This window comes from Bos grunniens, chromosome 5, assembly GCF_055505025.1.
Source record: "Bos grunniens cultivar Pamir isolate PY7600 chromosome 5, Bosgru_T2T1.0, whole genome shotgun sequence".
Lineage (NCBI taxonomy): Eukaryota > Metazoa > Chordata > Mammalia > Artiodactyla > Bovidae > Bos > Bos grunniens.
Window position 1 is genome coordinate 28062393 of NC_141169.1, and position 10403 is coordinate 28072795.

At 51.6% G+C, this 10403-nt stretch overlaps 1 protein-coding gene across 1 annotated transcript; it reads left to right on the forward strand.

Moving 5' to 3' along the window:
* Window positions 1–1098: 1098 nt before the first annotated feature.
* Window positions 1099–9522, forward strand: KRT74 (keratin 74). The gene is made up of 9 exons (XM_086403825.1): window positions 1099–1572; window positions 2169–2383; window positions 2820–2880; window positions 3375–3470; window positions 3946–4110; window positions 5552–5677; window positions 7122–7342; window positions 7829–7863; window positions 8344–9522. The coding sequence occupies exons 1-9, from the start codon at window positions 1099–1101 to the stop codon at window positions 8559–8561; spliced, it is 1611 nt and encodes a 536-aa protein (XP_086259951.1). The 3' UTR covers window positions 8562–9522.
* Window positions 9523–10403: the final 881 nt, after the last annotated feature.

The window sequence follows — 10403 nt, forward strand, 5'->3', positions numbered from 1 at the left end:
AGAGCTAGGAGATGCCTGCTTTTGGAGTAATGTTTAAACATTTACCTCTACCAGGGCTCCCTGAGATACAAAAAGCTGGTCTCACCTGACCCAAAATTGAATGGCTTCCTAAAGTGATCAAGAAAGGAGCAGAACAGTTACCTTGACTCCAGGAGCGAGACCCATGGGCTTCAGTACCTTGGTCACTGGGCTTGGAACATGTCCCCAGGGAGCGCTAGGGGAGACATTCTCCCCAGGGGAGGCAATGGCCCACCTCCAAGCCTGCTTCATGGCTCATTTCCTAAGATGCAGCAGATAACCTTGTCCAGGAAAAAAAATTCAGCTGCAGGAACTACCAGCTACCTGAAAAGATTCTGTCTGTTGAGATGGCAATGTTGAGGTAATCACCACCCAGTCTCTGCCTCGTACAGAAATGTCCAGACGGTCCCCTGCTGGGTGGCATGCAGACTCTGTATGGTCATTTCCACTACCTTCCTGAGGTCGGTTCCATTACTAGACAGCTGTGGTCCTTACAGTGACCCAGAGAATGAGCCCTGGAACTTCTTTCTTGGACTTAGATCTTTGAAGACATGCATCACATCTTTTCTGAATTTCGTCTTCTCTGGTGCAAACACCACAGCTCCTCAACAGGACCAACAGAGGGGTAGGTTCTTTAGGGCGGAAAGCTGGGGTTTTCTGATGAGCTTTCTCTGGACAAAGCTGGGCATTTCCCCTGCTTCTTACTGACAGATAAGCAAGAAAGAGGCAGCCCTGGAAAAAATTAAGCTCGGAGATCTCTGAAGGGGATAACTCTCCAGGTCCCTAATTAGGATCACAGATAAACGCCTGATTCGACCACTCTAGTCTGCAAGGGCAGCGTATTCTGCTCACTATCAGAAGAGCTTTGTTGCTGCAAAGGGCTTGGAGATGTCTGTTCCACAAATTGCCCATGGCCTCAGGACCTTCAGCAGGGAGAAAGCAGATAGAGGAGCAACACCCTTTTCTGGTGTTCAGGGATGGACAGAATAAAAGGGAGCGGTGCTCTGGGTGCCCCATCAAAGGTTCTCTCTCCATTGGTGACTGCTTTACTCCAGCATTGTCACCCCCAGCTCTGGCACCATGAGCCGGCAACTGAATATCAAGTCTGGTGGTGACAAGGGGGGCTTCAGTGGGCACTCGGCAGTGGTGCTGAGGAAGGTTGGGGGCAGTGCGGCTTATTACCGCACACCCAGCAAAGGAGCTGGTGCTGCCTTTGGAAGCCGAAGCCTCTACAGTCTCTGTAGAGGGGATCTCTGTGTTCCCCTCAAGGTGGCTGGCAGCAGTGTTCGGACTGGAGGTTACAACTTCAGGCTTGGCTCTGGGTATGGAGGGGTCCGGGCCAGCAGCTTTGCCGGCAGCGTGTTTGGCAGTGTGGTCCTGGGGCCTGTGTGCCCATCCATGTGCCCACCTGGGGGCATCCACCAGGTCACTGTCAACAAGAGCCTCCTGGCTCCCCTCAACGTGGAGCTGGACCCGGAGATCCAGAAGGTGCGCGCCCAGGAGCGGGAGCAGATCATGGCTCTGAACAACAAGTTCGCCTCCTTCATCGACAAGGTGGGTCTCCCAGGTGGATAAGACAGTCCAGCGAGCTGTGCGTGATCCCCTTCTCCTGGCAGTGCACAGGGCACTGTGGATGGAAAGGTTGCTGCTGGATCTCATGAAGGGCTCTGTGATCATAGCACAACCTGTGAGCTAGGTAGCATGGAGGAATAAATGAATGTGTTGCTTTCTTTTACAGAGAAGGGTGGAAATTTTGGTAAAAGGTAGCCCTACCTTGAGGAAGAATTGATGGGAATCTGGAGGTCAACTGGACTCTAGCCCTTCAAGGCAGATGCAGGGCTGATAGAACCATCACTATTCAGAGGGAAGGGCTCATGGTACAGAAGAAACACTTAGCTGAGACAGAGGAAGAGCATCTCCTGGGGCTGGGTCAGGCAACAGAAGCAGGTATGGAATCTTCTTCTTCAATGAGTTTTCAGTGACTGGTTTTGCCTGAAAGGCTACAGAATGAATTGTAAAGGGTCTTGTTTGCATGGAATTCCATGAGTGGGGAGTCAGGACTGGAGCCAAATGTCTTTAGAAAAATCTGTATAACCTGGTAGGGTCCATGGTGTTTTTCCACGGGACTTGTAGCATCCATCTGATTCCAGGTGAGGTTCCTGGAGCAGCAGAACCAGGTGCTGGGGACCAAGTGGGAGCTGTTGCAGCAACTGGACCTGAACAACTGTAGGAAAAACCTGGAGCCCATCCTCGAGGGCTACATTGGCAACCTGCGGAAGCAGCTGGAGACGCTATCTGGGGACCGGTTGAGGCTGGACTCGGAGCTGAAGGGCATGCGGGACCTGGTGGAGGACTACAAGAAGAGGTGAGTGGGTCCAGCCAAGGTCGTGGGTCATGTTCCCAGAGGCTTCTGGGATCATCCAGTCTCTGTGCCAGTTTTTAGGAGGGGAGGGAGCAAGCACCAGGGTCAAGGGCTCACATGCCTCCTCTGACTGTGAAGGAAGGACCACCCCTATTTGATGAGAACTTCCTACCTGGTTAATGGGAAGGAGTTCCTTTGCTCATTGATCCACCAATGGGTTCAGTGACTGGTTTGGGGCACCTGGATATTTTCCCAGGGTCCAGAGAATAGAATGTTAATGAGGCAATTCAGGGACACAGGACTGCCACCACCAGCCCCTGCAGTGCTCCAGCAGATTCTGTGGGGACTCTGCATCTGCAGCACTTGCCTGGTCAGTGTGAAGAGGGGGTCACCTGGCCAAGGGAACTGAGACCTCTGTATCTTCTCTCCTTGCCCACAGGTATGAGGTGGAAATTAATCAGCGCACAGCAGCTGAGAATGATTTTGTGGTGCTCAAGAAGGTAAGAGTGAGAAGAGCCTATGGACTCTGTTTTCCCTCGAATCCCCATCCTAACCAACCCTGCTTGGGACTCCAGCCCTGGTCTTCTTCTGGGAAGGGGCTGGTACCTGAGTAGAGATGGAGTCATATTCTGGCCTCTAGCAAGGTAGAGAGGACACACGCCTAGGATATGGGTGGAGACAGATAGGAGAGAATCATGGTCTGGGAATTGGAAACCTCTGGCTCAGCTTGGCCTTCCTGTTGTGACTTGAGGAAATTCACTCTACTTCTCTGAGCTTCCTTTCCTCCAGATGTAACAGAAAAAGAGCAGCCCCCACTTCTTTATTTATCCCCAAAGATGCATAAGAGAGAAAGCCAGTATTGAGGGTTTTTATTCACCAACCTGCTTCCCTTGGTGGGCAAAAGATAGGAAGTTAATTGACTTTTAGGGCAAGGACAGGGCACCTGGTGGGATGTGGGTGATATTGACCAATGGCTCTGGGTGCCTCTCGGCAGGATGCAGATGCAGCCTACACAGTCAAGGTGGAGCTCCAGGCCAAAGTGGACTCTCTGGACAAAGATATCAAGTTCCTTAAGTGTCTGTATGATGCGGTGAGGACACCCCCCCCCTCCCCTTCCCCACCTCTTTTCAGCTGAGAGATTCCCTGGCTCTTCCAGGGAGATGCTAATAAGAATGACTGAGGATAAACAGAATTAAGGGTGTTTTGATGGGAAGGTGCAAAACCCTGCACTGGGAGGCCATGGAAGTATAGGATCCTGGTCCCTGGAAGCCATATTCACAGGAAAAAAATCTCACTGGGGCTGTGATAATGACCTTGGCAGTAGGCAGGTAAAAATGGCCCCATGAGGTCCTAGATGCCTGATACTGTGAATTGCAAGAAATGCCTCCCATGGCCTGCTACCCACATGGGGTGTATCCTGATGTGTGAGCCTTTTCCTCAGCTCCAGCAGGCATTTCTTCCTCCACTTTGGCCCATTCTGCCAGGCACCACAGGCCCAGAAGTCTGATGGGCAGAGGAGGGAGGTGGGGGAAGGACCCTGACTCTGTCCTCACCTCTCAACTCAGGAGGTGGCCCAGATCCAGACTCACACCAGTGAGACCTCTGTCATCCTGTCCATGGACAACAACCGTTACCTGGACTTGGACAGCATCATTGCCGAGGTCCGAGCCCAGTATGAGGACATCGCCCTGAAGAGCAAGGCTGAGGCTGAGGCGCTGTACCAGAGCAAGGTGAGGACTGATTGGGTCTCTCTCCTCCACCAGCCTTCCTTTCCTGGGAAGGGACACCTCCACCAATGGATGTGAGACATCCCTTAGGAGATGTGTTGAATGAAAGAAGGGTTATAATCAATGCCATAGCGACATTCTACTCAAAAAGAATTCTTGGCAAAAATCGTTATCAAAGATAAGCCATAAAACTGGGTAGGCATTTCCAACAGAGAGGGACAGGCCATCCTCTGATGGAGGAATGAAGTGAGGTGCTCTTGCTGTAAAATAGGGATTAGGTCATGTCACCATGGGGAAGAAGGAGAGTAACAAATATGGAGGAGAGTAGCTATGGGTGACCTGTAGTGGGACAGGGAGTAAAGAAGAGGGTGCCATGAGCTTCCCTCTGATCAGTGTGGAAGGACTTCCAAGAAGAAGAGGTGGGATTCTAGGAGCATTCTGGGGGATGCTTTGAAGTATGCTTTGAAGTAAAACCCTTCTAGGCTGTCACTGAGAAGACCGTTTACCTGGGGGCCCTATGGGGCTTCGCACCTCCCAGCTTTCTTGGCCATTAAATCCCACCAACAGCAAGGACCACAGGTTCTTTGTTCCCTGTCCAGGGCTGTGTCATCCTCTCTTTTCTGAAGGACTGGCCAAGGGTGAGGGGAGGATCTGAGCTACAAGTCCTGAGCCAACAATCCCACCACCTCCAGGGTACATGCATGCGGTCCTTAGCCTTGGCCCTTCACCCGTCACTAAGGAAGGATTGTAGGGGAATGTAAATTTCATGGGACCAGGGACCTCACCCACACTGCTCACCTCTGTATCCCCAGTACCTAGAACAGAACCTGGCCTTTAAAAGATCCCTCTATAAAGAGGTGCTAAATCAATGGAGAGGTTCAGAATTCTTCTATTTTGGAAAGTGAAAGTGTTAGTCACTCGGTCATGTCCGACTCTTTGATACCCCATGGACTGTATGTGGCCCTCCAGGCTCCTCTGTCCATGGAATGTTTCAGGCAAGAATATGAGATTGGGTAGTCATTCCCTTCTCCAAGGGATTTTCCTTACCCAGGGATCAAACCCAGTCTCCTGCATTGCAGGTGGATTCTTTACCAACTGAGCCACCAGGGAAGCCCTATTTACTTTGGAAGTGCTTAATACATGCAAACTGCATTTTCCCTTTATCCTCCCCCAGAAAAGATTAGTCAGGGAGATGAGAAAGGAGGATAGGCCCAGCAAATAGATTTCTGCTTAGAGAAACAGGTGGACTTCTTGGTCAGAATCAGCTCCAAACAGCTGGAAGGATAACCCAGGTCATGGCTCTATCACCTCCTGCCGCAGAGCTATCTCCCCTGGGTTGCTCCGGTGGTGGAAGGGTTTGCTCAGGACACTTTCTTTGCCTGGGGTGGTGAGGGATATAGGGGGAGTCCTGTCTCATCACCAACTTCCTGTCTCTGGAAACCAGATCCAGGAGCTGCAGCTGGCAGCTGGCCGGCACGGGGACGACCTGAAACACACCAAGAATGAGATGTCGGAACTGAACCGGCTCATCCAGAGGATCCGCTGTGAGATTGCAAATGTGAAGAAGCAGGTGGGCAGCAAGCCCACAGAGAGCCCTGAGGTCGGGCTTCACCCTCTGTGAGGGAGAGACTGGAGCCCATCCTTGAGTGAAAAGCAGATGTCCCCTTCCCGACTTGGGACTCTCTGGACCATTGATGGTCCCTCTTCCTCGCCATACCTTGGGACCCGTACACTCAGAGCTGGCTCCCTGCTCAGAACTGGAGGGGCCTTGTACTTATTTCACCGGACTCTCACAGATCAGATAAGGAAACTGGGCTGGAGAGAGGAAGGGGCTCTCCCAGGGTGTCCAGCTGGTTATTAGGATTAGAATTTAGGTTTCCTTTCTTTTTTCCGTCTTTCGCAGGCCTTTTCTGTGTGCAGTAAACCTGCCCCATGTCCCCTTCAGGGATGCCGCTCCAAGGGCAGGCCCCACACCTCTTCCTCCCACTGGACACTCAGCGCATGTAGGGCTGGGGGGGCCTCTCCTTGGGACCCTCAGTGGCCAGTTAAGGTCCTCCTCTCACTGCTGTCTCTGGGTGACCAGTGAGGATGATGGCAGATGAAGATGCTCTGGGTTGTCTGCTGGGGGACCCTGTCTTGTCTGAAAGCAGAAAAACATCATATCTCTGGGGAGATGATTTTAAGGGGGTAGGGAATCCTTCCCCAATTGACCCTGGCAGGTCAACTCTGCCCAGTGATAGAATTGCCAAACCCGGAAGAGCTGAGCCGGCTCTCCTTCCTGCACCCACACAGCCTTCCAAGCCAGGTAATGTGGGGAATACGGGGCCTGCTTTCCAACTCGACACGTGGCTGATTCACAAACTCTATGAGGACCGTTTCTCCGCCTGGTAGTATTTGCCATCACAGTGCCACTGGATGTTTTTCAGGGCCCAAATGCTCTGTCTGAGGCCATGGATATAACCTCAGGCCCTTAACCTCTTGTTGTATGGGAATGTTCCCCTAATCCATTCAGGCCAGACTTGGGGAGCATTTAGATAGACCCTCCCTGCAGAGTGCTAGAATAGTCCAGAGATGTACACTGTTGGGTGCTAATGGGTAGGAAGGGCCCCTGCTGGGAGACACCCTGCGGGTAGGGGTCTGATCACAGAGGTGCCTTGGCACGCTGTCGGATTCTTGGAGGCTCCAGGTTGGGGTCTCAGTGTGATTCTCCAGGACAAGGTGGACTTGAAACCAACAGCCACTGGTTTCAACCTCAGGCACTAGACAACTTGAGAACATCCAAGTCTCTTCTTGCGGTCCTGAAATCCAACTGCTCTGACAGCTTTTCATGGGCCTTTAAATATCCATCTACAAAAGAAAATAGAAGTGACTCAGATACTGTGTTGGCTCTGCAGCAATTACTTGCTACCACCTTGGACCTCATCTGTAAAGTGAGGGGGGTTGGGACCTAACCGTTAAGATCTAAACATTGCTCTGGGTTCTGATGGTCTTCCCGCCCGTCCTTTGCTTTTCAGTGTGCCAATCTGGAGACGGCCATTGCCGATGCCGAGCAGCGGGGAGACAGTGCCCTGAAGGATGCCAGGGCCAAGCTGGATGAGTTGGAGGCTGCCATGCACCAGGCCAAGGAGGAGTTGGCCCGGATGCTGCGTGAATACCAGGAGCTCATGAGCCTGAAGCTGGCCTTGGACATGGAGATCGCCACCTACAGCAAGCTGCTGGAGGGCGAGGAGTGCTGGTGAGCGGGGCAAGGGAGATGCCACAGTGGGGGCGGGGGACTGTGGGTGGCTCCCTGCTGGGCAAGGGACCATTTAAGAGGTAAAATAGGAAAGACAGCAGTGCTCATGACATGAGCACAGAAGGGGGCTGTTTGTTGATTGAGCTTAGCTTCCTGCAAGAGGAGGTCAGATGTGAAGCACAGGTGGTTGGGTGGTGGCATGAAAAGAGCCAGTGGGGTCAGACAGACCTGGATTTAATCACTCGCTTTGCCGTATGTCAGCTATGTGGTCTTGGAGTCTGTAAATTTTATTATTTATTTGCTCATCTGTAAATGAGCAAATAAATAATCCTCCATTTTATGGAGGATTGTAATCTCCGTAAAATGAGGTTGTTTTAAGGATGAATTCAAACGATAGGCATATAAAGGCAGGAACCCATCAAAAGGCTCAGCCGAACTAGACACTTTCCTGAGGTTTTTATCCTTCTCTAACTTTCTGTCTTGCAGGATGTCTGGGGAGAATCCCTCCTCTGTGAGCATTTGTGAGTATCCCCCAGAGATGGGTTGAGTTGGGGATTCTGACTGGACTGGAAAGCTGGGGACCACAAGATAATGTGGTATCACCTCCAATCATTGTCTCCCCTCATCTGGGGGCTCCTAGTACTGTCTCAGGAAGGTTTCTCTGGCTTCAGAGAAAGTCTATTTGCCTTCTGTCCCAGGGAATCAGTGACTGAGGTCATGCCAACCCCATTTCCTTCCTGTGTCTCTCTTCTGGGCATCGTCATCCCAAGAAGGGGTTGAGAATACGGACCTGTGAGACAAATGGTCCTAGACTCTCTAGGAGGGCAGGGACCATTCTATCCCAGGTTGTCCTCGCCTCGCACAAAGCTTGCAGTGTAACTGGATCTTGACCCATCCTTGCAGTGTTTTTTGACCGCCAAGGGTCGCTGTGGGATGAAGGGGGTGGCTCGCTGAGTGATGCTGTCATCCTTCTTCCCCTGTTCTGGGTCCTTCCACCACAGCCGTCATCAGCAGCAGTGCAAGCAGCTTCGGCTACCACCCTGGATCCTCGGCCAGCACTGACCTTGGGGCCAGCACCATGGCCAGCACAGGGACCAGCAGCTCCAGCAGCACCCAAAGCGGGCAGACCAGGGCCAAAGGGGCACGAGTGGGAGACCCCAAGGACTCCCAAGACAAGAGCACCCCAGTCAGCAGCCGGGCAAGGAAAGCTGCCCGGTAAAGCCCCTCAGCTTTAAGGGTTCTCTCAGCTGCTGGGAGAAGAGATGCTCTTGCCTTGCCACCTCACTTGGAGATGTCTGGCACAGCCCCCACTTCCCGAGTCCTAGGACCACCCGTGGTACGTGCGGCCACCCACATGCACTGTGGCCTGTCTCGCTGTCAAGTTCTGGTTGGCCTCATCCTCTCCCGTTTTCAGGTCCCATCTGGACTTAGTGACTTCCTTCTTCCCTGCTGCCCTCGGCTGCTAGGAGACTTATGGACACAAGCTATAATTACCTTCTTGGCCCTGGAACATCCCTAAGAACATCCCTAGAGAGAGAGGAGAGGAGGGAAGAAAAAGAGAGGAAGAGGGCGAGGGAGGGCAGGATAGTTTTCTCTATGCTTTGGTGGAGTCAGCAGTTGTCCGAAGGCTTACTTTGCAACCTGGAGGCGGTAGCAACTCTTATATGTTAAGCACCAACTACATCTATTGCCTTTAATTCTCATCCAATTATGCAAAGTAGATGCAATAAGCATCCTCGGGACAGAAGAGACCCACCCCCCCCCATCCTCTGAGTGACTGTGGAACTCGCCCCCTTCACTCCCTGGGTGCTAGGGTCAGGAGTTGAGCCCAGGCCTGGTTGACTCCAGGGTCCGTGTGCTTTTACACGCCACTGTTTCTTTAATGAAGGGAATGTCAAACTCACTATTATTTTGATGCAGGCAGCAGACTTAAGTTGCCTTTCTGTCAGTGGCTATGTGTTTATCTTTGGGCCTCTCTCTGGGGCTGTGTCCTGCAGTAGCTTCTGATTCTCAATTCCTGCTGCCAGGAGCTGTGTTCAATGAGGGAAGCTTGCTTTGTCTCTGGTGGTACCACCCAGCCCAGAAGTCCTGGTTCTTGTTGTAAATATTTCTAAGGATGGAGGCACCTGGTTCCTCCTTGCCTTGACTGAAGGATTCTGAATTTCTGCCACATGTTCAATAAACTGTCCTTGAGTAATGTCCAAGGTGCATGCCTGTCAACGTTTCAATTTTTCCAAACTGCCCATCTCTGATGATGATACATTCCATCTCGCTCACGGGCACAAGCCTTTCAGGAACCTGGAGGCTGCTCTGGAGGTGAACTCAGACCAATGGGGGAAACAGACACACACACAAAGCCACACACTCATACAAATCAGGGAAGGGCAGCCCAGTGCAGCAATGCTGAGAAGTGATCTGAACAGGGAAGCTAAGCAAGGAAGGCTTCCTGGAGGAGGAGGAGAGTTTAATCAATTAATTAGAAAAGTGAGAACATAGGTTCTTAAAAAGAATTTTTTTTTTTTTTAATCCCATGGGCAGAGGAGCCTGGTAGGCTGCAGTCCATGGGGTCACAGAGTCAGACACAATTGAGTAGAAACATGAGGGTATATATAAATTAGATAACTGGTGGTGGTGGTTTAGTTGCTAAGTCGTGTCCGACTCTTGCAACCCTGTGGACTGTAGCCCGCCAGGCTCCTCTGTCCATGGGATTTTCCAGGCAAGAATACTGGAGTGGGTTGCCATTTCCTTCTCCAGGGGATCTTCCCGACCCAGGAATTGAACCCAGGTCTCCTGCATTGCAGGCAGATTCTTTATCAACTGAGCTATGAGGGAAGCCCTCTTAAAAAGAATTTAAATCACACCATCACAGTAAGTTTCGGCTTAGGTTTTGTGTGCTGGTCTTGTTGGTTGGTGGGTGGGGTGGGTGGGAGGTGAACAGATTTGGCAGTAGATTCTTAGATATGGCATCAAAAGCTCAGGCAACCAAAGAGAACATACAGAAACTGGACTTCCTCAAAATTAAAAATTTCTACACATCAAAAGGCATTACAAAGAAAGTGAG